The following is a 15,739-nucleotide window of genomic DNA, read 5'->3' on the forward strand; positions in this document are numbered from 1 at the left end:
TTCGAATATGGAAATAAATAAATAAATATTAAACTCTTTCATTTGATGTTTGGTCAGTTAATGTATTAAAAATAAAAACATGATTATTTTTATGGAAATGAAGACCGAAAGGAAAAGGAAGATAAAGCCGGAGGGATTCCTGCAAATTTTACATATTTGTATATACAATAGAAACTCTATAAATTAATACTCGATAAATTAATAAACACTATAAATTAATAAATTTCTCCGGACCTAAGTTAGGTCGGTTCAAAATGTGACACAAATCGATAAAATAATAAGATAATAACATTTTAGAAAATCCTATGTAAATATATAGTACAATTAAAATCATAAATTAATAATATTTGTATATATACATTTTTTTATATGTACAAACCAACATTTATATCATTTATTTTATTTCACAACAAAATTATTTCTATATTTTCTAAACACTTCAATATATTTTGCTATTATTTAGTAAATTTATATATAAACTACATTTAAATTTTATAAATAATATTTTACATACACCAAATAATACAATAAAATAAATTTTACCGTATATACGTTAACTAAATTTTTGAAATTCAATTTTCACGTAATTTTTCTTGTTAAAAAGTATTCTAAAATAAAAAATCCAGAAAATAAAACATTTGTAAATTAATAACTCTATAAATTAATAATATTTTATAGTTTCAACATTATTAATTTATAGAGTTTTTACTGTATAGTTTTACATAATAGTTTGAGAAAAATTTGGTTGCATAACTTATTCCCCAAATTTTCTTTGCTTTACCAACATATAATGATTTCGATTCTCTGCATCGAAGATACGAAAGAGAAGGTTATGTTTTTAGTTCAGCCCATTTGAATTTGTTTTGGGCAGAACATAGATTTTAAGAATCTATACAAAAAGCTGAATAAAACTGAATGTAAAATTATATTACACTTTTATAAATGTAAAATCCATTATGATGAGGTAAACGAAAAATCAAACTCAATTTTCTTAAACAACTACCACCATAAATTACTAAAATACAAAAAAACAAGAAACATTATTTAATATTCTGTATCATGTCTATGCTTCATTAAATTATATGTAGAAAAAAAAATGAAAATACATAATTATGTTCCATTAAAGATTAACACGCTCACACAATACCAAAACAAAATAACGATAACCATAGGAAATCCTTCGTATAGTTAAAGACGCATTATGGACAGAGGCACAACTCATAGATTTAGATTAAAGGGGGCGGGATTTTTCCTATCATTTTGAGTCAGCCTCTCAGATGAAGCTATATTGATAGGACCTGAAGAGAATAATTTTTATAGGCCAGTGATGGTTTTGCAGCACCAGAGGCCCTGGAGAATAAATGATGGGATGATGAATATCCGATGAAGCTTATCAGACGTACATGCAAATCATGAATATCTGATTTGGGTTATGAAGTGCGTGAAGACCTTACAGTTTTCGGATATGGTTTTGGCAACAATATATCATTAGTTGGTGAAGATAATGTCGATAAATGAAGAATGGTCAATTTTTATTACTCATATGGATGAATTTTGACATTGTAAAGAATTTTTCCTAATTTTATGATCAAGCATATACCAAGAACACATAATTTAGACAACTTATATATGGTGCTCGGACTCTTTATTCTACTTTGTTGTATAAAGATTAAGTACCTCAAGTTCGGTAATCGGAATTGGAGGCTACTTGCTATAGTTGGGGAAAAATGACGGCAACTACATACAGTTTTATCATGCATACAGAGAATAATACAAAGCAAATTAACACATCCATTATTACATTATAAAACATTTCCATATTTAGTTTCGCTTCTTAAACTATCATGCCCTTTATTAGTTAGTAGTACATATGAGGCCCTTAACTTATGACACCATATGTGTTTTACATATACTCACGCACACACATATATGTACATATAGAAGCAACCATGCTGGTGTCTGGTGAGTGGTGACCTGGTGTGGTGAATACATTGTACTGTTTTAGCAACATTTTGAGCAGCCACCATAACCTGGTGCAGCCGTGCAGCAGCCATGAGAGCAGCCACTTGCTCCTGAGTGTCTTCTGCCTGAATGTCCTCCTGCATATCCGCATCCTTCTCCTGCATATCCGTATCCTCCACCATATTGATCAGATTGCACTTTTCCGCAGTTCGGTGATTTCACTGGGCATGTTCAATATAACTCATTATTAATGTATATTCAGAATACGCAATGTGTTTATTCGGCTCTAAGATTATTTTTTTGGTTTCTTAAAAATGATTATATAAAATTAGAAACACTCAATATGAATATATGTCACGAGATTATGATATATGTTGTTATTTATCTAAATCATGACCCAAGGAAATTATATAAATTAATATAATATTATTATATATTATTCATTTTCTTAGAAAAATATAGAAAATCATTATTTAAAAATGAAAACTAATAAATAAGAGAAAAAATAATTAAAGAGTAAAAATAAAACTATAAAATCATCGTAGAGATAACCCATAAAACTATGTATTATAGTTAATTTAAATCGTAACATATGTTGATATTATTATAAATTAATCTATAAAATTCATAGTTAGTGATTTAATATTATAAGAAAATAACAAAAGGGAAAAAGTAATGATGTTTTAGAAGAAAACTATATACTCAAAAGTTAGTGATAAGAGAAAAACTAAAAATTTAAAAATTTAAAATAAAAATGAAAATGAAATTTTTTGAACATATATATACGGTTCAAAATGTTAAAAATTAGAAAATAATATATATGAACACATGACTTTTTTACTTTGTAATTACGTAACAAAAAAAATATGCTGATGTTAAATTTTATGACATTTAAAATAATAATGTGTTAAAGTATTTTTATTGGTCATATGTGAGTAGAAATTATTATAAAAAAATATATTAAAAATATTTATATATTTATAGTTATTGAAATGAAAAATTATTGGGTGAGCTTATTTTGCGATATTAACTTATTATTTATTATCATCTGATGATATGTTTACTATACTAATTGTTGAGATGCCCATTTTATACTATTTTTATAGTGCTAATATTTTTTCTTTTAAAAAGATTGAAGATTTTAACATCGGAATATCTAAATAGTTCGAGATGGTTTTTTTTTTTTTTGAAACTGTTTTTCTATTAAAATTGCATGAGAAAAAAAGAAAACATGCTTAGCCAAGACCTTAGTTTGTGGGCTCAGCCCTTACATAATATTGTCCTTTCATAGTACAAGCCCATTAAGAAACACACATCAAGTGATTAACCTAAACAAAATAATGAGGCCCATTAGAGAAGTTGGATGGTCGTAGGGAAATTAGCGATGAAACCGAAGGGGGGTTGAAGTCGTTGGGATCATGGGGATCAATGAGGAGAGCGCAACCAGAATTGCATCATCAGAGAAGTAGTTGCAGGATTGTTGTCTCTGAAGCTATGGATACGATTCTTGATAGTCCTGTCCATTCCAACTGCAATCTGAGAATGTGATCTGAAAATCTGTTTATGGATGCGCACGTTCCTCTCGAACCAGAGTGAGTAGAGGGTGAGTTGCCACACCAAGAGAGAGAGCTTCTTCAACCAAGGGGGACCCTGAAGACTCTGCATATTGGAAAGAGTTGTTGTCCAAGAGCGCGAAGTGGAGATGTTAGACGCGAGGCGAAGAGATTCCATAGAGCTAAGGCATATGGACAGTCAAAAAACAGGTGATCACGCGACTCCGTCACCAATGGAGAAGAAGAAAGAACACAGCCAGGGGACACTTGAAGACCCCACGACAAGAGACGATCCTTTGTTGGCAAACGATTCAGTGTTACATGCCAAGTTAGAAAACTATGCTTAGGAATACCTCCACGATTCCAGACAACATTCCTCCAAGGTACTAAGCTACCATGAGGTTTAACTAAATTATAGATTGCACCAGTGCTGTATTTAGACCACTCAACTCCATTTACAATCCATTTTACCTTGTCAGGGTAGCTGGAAAGCTCAAGAGAGGAGAGATAAGCTTGTACCTGAACCTGCTTCTCTGATCTTGCAGGCCGAACTGCCCAAGAACCTTCAGAGAACAAATCTTGAAGTGTTGAATTTAGAGTGACGCCCATGGAGTTCTGGCGTTGAGGAGCAAGGAAGTCAGTGAACCTACCGAAAGGAGACCAATTGTCAGTCCAAAATCTAACCGAAGATCCGGTGCCAACCTCAATCTTGATCCAATCATAGGTAATATTCTTCAGCTTTAATAGTTTGTTAGTGAACCACGAATAGCGCTGCTTAGGAGATGTTGTCCAGAAATTAGCTATATCTCCTTTTAAAATCTCTTCCTTAAACCAAGCAACCCATATAGAACCCGCGTTTGTAAACAATAGCCAGATGAGTTTCAGTGAGCATGCTGTATTCCAGGAGATAAGATCCCTACACCCTAGACCTCCTTCATCCTTAGAGAGAGTAACCGTATCCCAAGCTACCCTAGCTGAATGGTTGCCCTCTGCTGAACCATGCCATAGGAAAGAGCCACAGAGAGAGTCTATCTTCTTAATGCATGCCTTGGGTAGTACAAAAGTTGATGACCAGAAGTTGGTGATACCCGCAATGATAGTGTTAATCATCAACAGTCTGCCTGCAAATGATAATGCTTTGGAACTCCAAGAATTAATTTTTCCTTTAATGTGTTGCAGTAGAGGAGAGCAGAGATGAAGGGAGAGCTTCTGAGAGGTGAGAGGGATGCCCAGATAATGAACAGGAAGAGTGCCAGGAGAGAGGCCTGTTGAGGAGACAATAGCATCAACCTGATCTTGAGGCAAGCCCGAAGAGACACAGGACGTTTTCTGGATGCTCACCGCTAGGCCAGAGTGAAGAGAGAAGTCATGGACAATTTGGAGAATGGCTTGAACAGAAAAGAGGTTACCATCAGTGAAAATGAGGAGATCATCTGCAAAACATAGATGAGTAAGCTTAGAGGAGTGACATTTAGCATGGTAACCGAATCTTCCATCTGCTGCTCCTTTATTGAGAAGAAGCGAGAGACAATTCATGGCAATCACAAAGAGGTAAGGCGAGAGAGGATCCCCTTGGTGTAGACCACGCTTTCCTTTGAAGTAACCCTGAATATGGCTATTGTAACCTATTGTGTATGAGGGAGTACAAACACAAGGACGCAGCCAATTAAGGAAGATAGATAGGATTTCAAGAGAGCTCAAGCAGATGAATAAGAAGTCCCAATTGAGAGTATCAAAAGCCTTAGCAATATCAACTTTGAGGGTTATAAGCGGGGGACCCTTATTCTTATGGTAACCATCAACAAGATCAGTAGCAAGAATGGTGTTCTCGACCAGCAACCGCCCTTGAATGAAAGCTGTCTGGTTTGGCAAGATAAGATCAGAGAGAATGGGCTTCAACTTTGCAACCAAGATCTTAGAAATTTCCTTGTAGATGGTAGAACAGCAGGAAATAGGCCTGTAGTCAGCAACAGAGGAGGCGCCAGGGTGCTTGGGTACTAGAGACAATATTGTGGAGTTGACAACTGCTGGAAGAAACCATGTGTTGAAGAAAGCAGAGATAGCAGCAGTGACTTCATGACCAAGAATAGACCAGGAAGCTTTGAAAAACCCTGAGGTCAGGCCATCAGGCCCTGGAAATTTGTTGGGGTTGAGTTTGAAAAGGGTTGAGACAATAGTTTCCGATGAGGGGAGCAGAGAAAGCATGGATCTTTGAGTGGTAGAGCAGCGGAAGTTGATAATTGATTGAAACCAAGAAAGTGATGAGATGGTAACAGGAACAACATCAGGGGCTAGGATGCTTTTGAAGTGATTAATTGCTATGATTCCCATCTCCACTGGATCAAAAATAAAATCGCCATTCTGGAGCAAGAATGATCGAATGGAGTTAACTGCAGTACGCACTTTCCAGATTCTATGGAAATAAGAGGTATTTAAGTCCCCTTCTTTCAACCAATTAATTCTTGATTTTTAGCGAAAATAAGCTTCTTCAATGGTCCGCAAGAATTCTCATTTCTCTGTTAGTTCTCTTTCCTTCTGAAATAGCGCTGGAGAGGGGTCTTGTAAGGCCTGTCCCTGCACAATTTTAAGCAAACTGTTAGCAATAGCCACTCTCTCTTGAATTTTTGAGAAATTCTCACGATTTATCTTTCTAAGCACTCTTTTTGTCTGCTTTAGTTTCCAGCATAGCTCTCCAAGGGTCGTAGCAGTGCCACCGGTCTGAATCCAGAAGTCCGCAACAATGGGGAGGAATTTGGGGTGCTTTGTAAGGTAGTTGAGGAATTTAAAGGGTCTAGTGCCATAGATAGGGAGAGGGAGAGCAAGGTCAAGGACACATGGGGAATGATCGGAGAAGTTTGGGGATAAGAAGGCAGTCGTGCTTTGGGGCAAGAGAGATACCCAGCACTGATTAACAAGAAGACGGTCTAGCTTTTTAGCTATGGGATCAGAGGGGGTTTTGTTTGTCCAGGTATTTAGTTGGCCATGAAATCTCAGATCAAAGAGGCCGGCTTGAAGGAGACAGTCCGCAAAGTCTATCATTGGTGTAGTGAGAGAGTTGATATGAGGGGGAAGAGTGCTCAGAGGGATGGAGAATTTGATTAAAATCACCCCCTACAGTCCAAGGTAGAAGATCAGTAGAGAGGGACTGCTGGATATTTAAAAGATCAACCCAAAGATCAGATCTCTCCACCACAGTGTTGCAGGCGTAAACAGCCGTGAACACAACTTTTTGCGATGGAGACAAGGTGAGTTCACAAGTCAGAGACTGCTTAGTTTGGGATAGTAGCTGAATAGAGACAGATTGACTCCAGATGATAACAATACGGCCATCTTCATCGGAATTATGATTCGAAGCAAAATTCCAACCAGGGCAAACTTTAGTGATGATGTTGGAAAGGTTTTGCTCCTTGATGTGTGTTTCTAAAAGGGCACCAAAAACAGGGCGATAAGAGCTTAACCATTGGCTAAATGGCAAGTGCTTGTCCGGATCATTGAGTCCTCGGACGTTCCAAAAAAATAATTTTGTACTCATTGGGAAAGGGAAGGAGACGCTCCACTTAAATGGGAGCCCCCAGTAACAGTAGTAGGATGGGATGGATCAGAGGAGGGGAAGAGGGGAAGAAAAGGGTTAGAGGTTGAAATAAAAGAAGGGGAGGATGTATCCATGAAGGCAAGAGGAAGGGAGATGGTAGGGGAGTTAAAGGAGGCAACTTGTTGTTTGGCTATATAGGAGGAAAAGGTAGGGGCACGAAGGGCCGGGAGGCCAACAACAACAGAGGAATTTGAGGCAAGTTCGGTAAAAATTAAAGGTAGCTGAGGGCTTTGGGGTGAGAGTGGGTCAGGAGTTAAGGGAAAAACAGAGGAGCGTATGGGGGAGAGGGGGGAGAGGTAACTAGGGGAAATTCAAAGGGATCAATAGTGCATTCAACGATCTCTTGGGATTCAGCAGTCACTACAGGGAGTGGGTTAGGTTCATCAGCTTTCAGTGGTTCAGTAGGAGGTGGGAGTTCATCAGCCACATCCACTGAAGGAGCTAAGTTAATCACATCAGGAGCAGTATCTGAGGGAACTGGTGACTTTTCTACTACTGCAGCATCCATACTGACATGCGGCGAGTAGCCATTAAGATGGACTGGGTCTGCACTGGAGGATGGAGACGATGCTGAGAAACCATCAGTTACAGGGGGAGCTGGCGAGTAGATACAATTTTTATTGATTTGACCAATACGGTTGCAATGGGAACATGAAGGGGGGGGGGTCCAGGGGTATTCTATGTCGACATCAATAATTTCACCACTTTCACGAACAAGTTCACCACATGAGGGTAAAGGTGCTTGAAGATTTGCTTCCACTTTGACATGGGCAATGTTGAGGCTTGAGATGTTTTTTGTGTAATCATCAGTCCCAATTGGCTCACCAACGAGACCTGCTGCCAAGCTGAGACCTTCCTTTGTGCGTAAGTCAAAAGTAATACCTCGGATATGAGCCCACAGCGGTATTGAAGTAATTTCAGGATATTCTTCCTCAGCGTTAGAGCCCCATTGTGAGACATAGAACATAGAAGTATCTACGTACCACAGTTTCTTTTCCAGTATTTTTGATCTAATGAACTCATTGGGAACTCTAACAAGCATGGAATGTTTCAATGGCATCAGGTGAATTTCCAGCTTGGAGCTTTTTCCCCACATGTAGTTAAGAACGCTTTGAATGGGGCCGTAGTTTGGCATTTTGCAATAAAAGAGCCCACGATGTACTCCTTGTGAAGAGCAGCACCACGCTCAAAAACAACATCAGGAATGAGTACTCTCGGTTTACCAGCAGGAGAGATAGAGGTGGGGGCAAGTCTAGATAGGGAACGGTCTGAAGGAAGCTTAACTTTAGAAGCATAGGAGGGAGGAAGGTTAGATGATTTAGTTAATGGGGGTTTGGGAGTTAAGGATTTAGAGGAAAGTTAAGGGTATGAGCGCTTAGGGATAGGGTTAGAGGATGAGCGAATGGGAATAGGGTTACGGTTAGAGCTTAAGAGATTGGGGTCAGGTTTGGAGGCAAGGGGTTTAGTTGAAGAGGGAGAGGGAGAAGGAGCAGAAGCTTTATTAGTAAGGATAGGGGAGGAGTTTTTCGGAGGGATGGTAATGAGTATAGGTTCAGTGTTCGAGTTAGTAGTGACATACTCAGCAGGAGAGGAGGAAACTTCCACACTGTCACTCATGGTAACATCAGAGACTAAATGAGGAACAGTGGAAGAAGTAGTAGATGGCTCCTGCAAAATCTCAGAGGAGAATTGGAGAGCAGTATTAGGGTTAACTGTAGCAGTAACAGTAGTAGATTTGGGGTAAGTAGAAGAAGAAGGGGGAGGAAGGAGAAGGGGAAAATCGGTAACTGATGGGGGTAGTGATGGGTCAGGGGGGTCAGGAGGTTTGGGTAGCAGCCCACCAGAAGTGGACGACGATGGATTCAGAACGGAAGCTAGACGACTAGGAGAGAGCCAGGGGTTCTGAGGAGATGACATTTTTTATTGTATAAGTCTTAGTTCGAGATGGTTTGATGCATATAAACATTAGGAGGTCAATGTCTTAATTAAATGGCATAACTTACAAGGAGTCAAAATCATACTTAAGTGTGTTTTTTGACCTTTGCAAGTCTAAATTTTTTTTTGCTAACATAAAAGTGCAAGTCTATATTTCAAACCAACTTTCCAGATTACTTACAACAAAAAATAAAAACAGTTGCATAAAATTATCAAATGATTCAACTAATTAATATCATGTGAAATATTACATATCTTATGCCATTTATTTTAACCCACCCCTTAAAATATACATTTAGTTTTTTTTTCAAACATTCGTTCTTGTACGTACCCGACTGCCTTCCGGATCCTTCAGCAACTTCTGAGACGACGAGAATGTAAGGAATATTTTCTTTCCCTATTATATGGTCTTATATTTATCCGTTTTCTATTGGAATATTGCTATTCCTTAATATATTTGGTGACCAATGAAATTAGAAATAAATGAGTAATTCCTAATTTATCTCTACCTTGATGGACGGTTGAGATTAATCTAAAGGAAACCCTAAAGAGGAATTAGGTCATTTCTCCACCTATAAATACATATCTTTAAACCATCATAAAGATATCCTAAAAGCAACAACTAACGTTATAGGCGAGGCGTAAGAAACCTAAGAGTTCATAAGAAGAGATTGAGTTGTTCATCTTCCATTCATGATTCAATCCATTCAGGAAGATTCTGAGGCAAAATGAATCCAGGTAACTCTATAAACATTCATATGATTCTATTATGTGATTAACCTAGATGTTTAAAGATCTTAGGGTTCATGTAAATTTAACTTACATGTGGTATCAGAGCATGGTTATGAACATCTGTTTAATCCATTAAGAATAATAGATCTATGAACTTGATAATTGAAATTGATAGATCCGAGTATTAAGATTTCTGGATCTGCTTATTATGAGTTTTATTTTCGTATGTGTGCGAACTTTGTGCATCTGAAATAATTATTTTTCTGTTTATGAGAATCGTGCATAGTTTGTGCATCTAAGGATTATAATTTACTGTTTAAAAGAATCGTGCATAGTTTGTGCATACCCGAATTATAATTTTCCGCAGTACAGGATCCGTGCAAAAACGGTGTTCTGCAAATTAGGGTTTTTCCGCAAACCCTTTTCCGTGCAAATTTCGGGATTATGTAAATTAGGATTTTCAAAGATCTACCCTATAAATAATGATTCGTGAAGTTTTTGTGCAAAATTGATAATAATAATAATCGGTCTGTGCATAATTAGTACAGCGTGTTTTGTATATACTGCATAATCGTTTTGTACATAATTCGTACAAAACCGATTTTGCACTTAAATTATAAATTTTTCTATTCATAATCCGTTAGAAATAATTTATATACATATAAACACACAATTCGTACAAAACATTATTTCACATAAAGTGCTTATTAGGGTTTAGATATCACCACAGTGACTTTACCTTAATAGTTGCAACTAAAAATCATTATTTAATCCAAGTTTTTGATCTTCTTATGAATTATTTAGTTACCCACAGATAGACTATAATCATGAGAATTGATTAATTACTTAAGAGCGTATGTATTGTGTAAACTAAAGACATCCACAGATGATTTGGTTTGAGTAATTCAATACATCACTCAATAATGGAATGATTGTTATCGTGAAAGCTAAGGATATCCACATATAACTTAGATTGAATAACTCGGTACATCATTCAATAAAGTTCCATGAATCTGTGACTTTATATGAGATTATGTGATTCCCACAGGAACATTATAATTTCTTGTCATATACATTCAATTTTTCTGTCTCCATCCTCATTGGAACTAACTTCTCCGAATGGAAAGAGAAACTTGAGTTCACATTAGGTGTACTAGATTTGGACTTGGCACTTTGTGAAGAAGAGCCTAGCCAACTCACTAATGATAGTACTGAAGAAGAAAAGGCTTTCCATAAAGCGTGGGAGAAAGCTAACTGATTGAGCATCATGTTCTTAAGGATGACAATAGCTAGCAACATCAAACTTCCCTTCCAGTTGCAGAGAAAGCTAAGGCTTATCTAGCGGCTATAGAAGAATGGTTTAAGACTGCAGACAAATCCCTTGCTGGGAAACTTATGGCAGATATTACAACCATGAAACATGATGGCACAAGGTCTACGCATGAACATTGCATTGAAATGACCAATCTTGCGGCAAAGCTAAAGGGTTTAGGAATGAGTGTGGATGATTCATTTCTTGTCTAGTTTATTCTAAATTCTTTACCTCCTCAGTATGGACCATTCCAAATCAATTACAACCCCATTGTTGAAAAGTGGACGTCGATTGAATTGGCTAACAAACTGGTCCAAGAGGAATCAAGGCTTGGTCGTGAGGGTATTAAGGTTGCCCACTATGTCCAAGGAGCTGGACCTAAAGCTTGGAAAAGACATCAACCAAGTCATAAAAGAGCACCACCCAGGATGAATGATTCTAATCAAGTCAATGAGAAGAAGGCAAGAAAAGATGACCGATGCAACTTTTGCAAAAAGTCTGGACACTTTCAGAAATATTGCCCTAAAAGAAAAGAATGGTTTGAAAAGAAAGGTAATCCTATGGGTTCAGTAAGCTTTTTCGAATCTAACTTTGCTCATGTTTCTTCTGATAGTTGGTGGATTGATAGTGGTGCTAATGTACATGTAACTAATTCCTTGCAGGGATTCCTTACAACCCAGACCATAAATCCAAGTGAAAACTATATACTTATGGGGAATCGAGACAAAGCGCCAGTTGAAGCTATTGGCACTTATCGTCTCATTTTAGATAGTGGATTTTGTTTGGATTTATTTCAGACTCTTTATGTTCCATTTATTTCCCGTAATTTAGTTTCAGTAAGCAAACTTGATTTGGCTGGTTTTAAGTCTTCTCAAGGAGATGGTTGTTTCAATTTATTTCTGAACTCTAATAAAATTGGTTCTGGAATATTAGTTAATGGTCTTTACAAATTAAATTTTTTTGATCAAAATTATGAAACACATCTCACCCTGCAAGATAAACGTAAAACTAAAGCATGTGCGAATGATTCATATTTCTTGTGGCATAAAAGACTAGGACACATTTCTAGTGAAAGAATCAAAAGATTGGTAAAAGATGGAGTCGTACCGAATCTTGATTTTACCAACGGTAAAGAGTGTGTAGATTGCATTAAGGGTAAGCAAACTGAACACACTAAAAGAGGAGTCACAAGAAGTACACAGCTTCTTGAAATCATACATACAGATATTTGTGGAACTTTTGACGTTCAAACTTTAGGAGGTGAAAAGTACTTCATTACTTTTATCGATGATTATTCACGTTATTGTTATCTCTATCTATTGCATGCAAAGTCTCAATCTGTGGATGCTGTACAAGTATTCATTACTAAAGTTGAGAGACAATCAAATAGAAAGGTGAAAATCATTAGGTCAGATAGAGGTGGTGAATTTTATGGCAGATGTGATGAAACAGGACAACATCCTGGACCATTTGCCAAACTCCTCCAGAAATTAGGAATCGTTGCTCAATACACAACGCCTGGTTCTCCATGGCAGAATGGTGTAGCTGAAAGGCGTAATCGTACTTATATGGGAATGGTTAGATCCATGATGAGTCATGCTAATTTACCTATATCCTTGTGGATGGATGCATTACGAACTGCAGTCTATATCTTGAACCGAGTTCCTATCAAGGCAGTTCCAAAGACTCCTTTTGAACTGTGGAAAGGCTGGAAACCTAGTCTGTCACACCTCCAAGTTTGGGGATGTCCAGCTGAAGCAAGAATATACAATCCACATGAAAAGAAATTAGATTTCAGAACGGTCAGTGGTTTCTTTATTGGTTACCCTGAGAAGTCTAAAGGATATAGATTTTACTGTCCAACCCATACTACGAGAATAGTAGAAACCGGTAATGCCAGATTTTATGAGAATGGTGAGATTAGTGGGAGTGATAAAATTCAAGATGTGATCATTCAAAAAATTAGGGTAAATATCCCTTTACCCTTAGTTCCAAATGTTGGGAATCCTCCTGTTGTAGAACCGTTGCACAACAAGGAAAACCAGTTGAATGATCCACCACTCCTTAATGAAAATATCGCCAATAATGAACATGAAGCACACGAGGAACCAGCATTAAGAAGATCAACTCGTGAGAGAAGATCAGCTATTTCTGATGACTATGTGCTTTATCAAATAGAATCTAGAGAATGGGATTTAAAAGATCCTGTTTCTTATTCACAAGCCATGAAAGATGTTAATTCTGATCAATGGATTGAGGACAGTAAAGATGAAATAGACTCAATGGTTAAGAATGAAGTTTGGGATGTTGTTCCATTGCCCGAAGGACACAAAGCAATTGGGTGCAAATGGATCTATAAATCCAAGCTCGATTGTCATGGCAATGTTAAACGACGTAGATCCAGAATTGTAGCCAAAGGGTATAATCTGAAAGAAGGCATTAATTATGGTGAGACTTTTTCACCTGTGTCTAGAAAAGACTCTCTCAGAATTATAATGGCATATGTAGCTGAATATGATCTTGAGTTACATCAAATGGATGAGAAAACCGTCTTTCTTAATTGAGACTTAAAAGAAGAAGTCTATATGCGTCAACCTGAAGGCTTCATAATCGAAGGTCAGGAAGATATGGTCTGCAAATTGAAGAAATCAATATATGGACTGAAACAATCTTCGAGGCAATGGTACTTAAAGTTTGATGAAACCATTACGAAATTCGGTTTTAAAGAAAACATTGTGGATCCATGTATATACCTCAAGATCAGTGGGAGTAAGTTCATATTTTTGGTTCTGTATTTTGATGACATATTATTAGCCAGCAGTGGTCTTGGTTTATTACATGAGACTAAGAGTTATCTGTCTGAGAACTTTGAAATGAAAGATATGGGTGAGGCATCCTATGTGATAGGAATTGAGATACTCCGTGACAGATCACTAGGAATTTTGGGATTGTCTCAAAGAGCATATATTGATAAAGTTCTTGAGAGATTCGGCATGATGACATGTTCTTCTAGCATTGTTCCTATGCATAAAGGTGACACGCTTAATCTTAAGCAATGTCCGCATAATAAAATGGAACGTAATAAAATGCAAAAATACCCTTATGCACTCTTGTGGGAAGTTTGATGTATGCACAGGTTTGTACCAGACCTGATATTAGCCACGCAGTTGGCATGCTGGGTAGATTTCAGAGTAACCCAGGACTCGCTCATTGGCAAGCTGCAAAGAAAGTTTTGAGATACTTAAAGGGAACAAGAAACTACATGTTGACATATCGAAAATCAACACATCCACAGATGGTTGGATTTTCGGACTGAGATTTTGGTGGATGCAAATACTCTAGACACTGTACTCTCGGCTATGTGTATCTCCTTGGTGGAGGTGCCATCTCATGGAAAAGCCAGAAGTCAGAGTTGATATACACATCCACTATGGAAGCTGAGTATGTTGCATGTTATGAGGCTTCTATTCAAGGAACATGGTTGCGGAATTTTGTGTCAGAGTTTCGGGCTTTGAGTTTTGTTGACAAGCCTCTCACTCTTTACTGTGACAATCAAGCTGCAATCTTCTTCGCTAAGCATGATAGGATATCTAAGGGAGCCAAGCATATGGACCTTAAATATCTATCACTGAAGCAAGATGTCAAAAGATAAAAGTTTGTCATTGAACATATAGGCACTGAACTTATGTTGCAGACATATTTACAAAAGCTTTACCTCCAAAGACTTTCATGAAGCATGCTGAAAGTATGGGTCTTGAGGATAGCGCCTAATGTTGTTTGTTTACGATTAGCCTATGTATGACAATTATTTGAGCTCTTTTATGACTTTTACATCTTTTATATATTCTGTTTCAAATGTGCACACACATTATTGTTGGTTGGATTTATGATAACAGAATGAGTCTCTCGTTAAAGACATTAAAGGGACCATTACGATACTCCTACTTATGTTTATGGTCTAACTATGAAGGTGGTCAATGCGGTAGTACATGGAAGGGATCATGTTGCAGAATGATGTGCGACCGCCATGGCTCTCATTGATTACTAGATTAGTCAAGACACTTATGATGACCAAGACACCACGCATGCTCAAGATTGAACTTGACACCATGATCAGCGTAGAAGATTTCATGGGCCTTCTTGAGAACATCAGTGTCACTTTGACCACTACTATTCTGTCGCTCTGCTGCCGAAAATGCGGCACAGAACTTGTTAGTGAAGTCATTGATTCTGTGCCACCTCTGCTTACAGTGGAGATGTCCTCTCTTTTCAACATCCTGTCTACCATGCAGACTGTCCGCATAATAAGCTCCTACTCGTTTCCAGAAGGTCGTCCATTTCTGTTCATTACCAACCACTGCGTCCTTGGAAGTGTTAAGCCACGCACTGATAAGAACTTCATCATCAGCTGGGTGCCACTTCTTTCTCTCCTTTGCGGACACTGATCGAGATGAAGGTGGAGGTGGAGGTGGAGCGTCACTTTGTTGCGAACTGAAAGGAGGGAACTCGGACGCTCCAAAGTTAATATTGGAATGAAAACTTTCACAAGGAAAGTTTTCATTCGGAACACTTCCTTGTTGACTGTCAGGCAGTCCAACATAACTAGAGGACTGAGTAGGAATATTTCTTAAATCCATACCGAGAAGGGATTGA

At 37.5% G+C, this 15,739-nt stretch overlaps 1 protein-coding gene across 1 annotated transcript; it reads right to left on the reverse strand.

Moving 5' to 3' along the window:
* Window positions 1-8,466: 8,466 nt before the first annotated feature.
* LOC106393900 (classical arabinogalactan protein 9-like) lies at window positions 8,467-9,024 on the reverse strand. The gene has a single exon (XM_013834546.2). It carries the CDS (start codon window positions 9,022-9,024, stop codon window positions 8,467-8,469), a length of 558 nt encoding a protein of 185 aa, XP_013690000.2.
* Window positions 9,025-15,739: the final 6,715 nt, after the last annotated feature.

This window comes from Brassica napus, chromosome C4 (genome assembly GCF_020379485.1).
Source record: "Brassica napus cultivar Da-Ae chromosome C4, Da-Ae, whole genome shotgun sequence".
NCBI classification, from domain to species: domain Eukaryota; kingdom Viridiplantae; phylum Streptophyta; class Magnoliopsida; order Brassicales; family Brassicaceae; genus Brassica; species Brassica napus.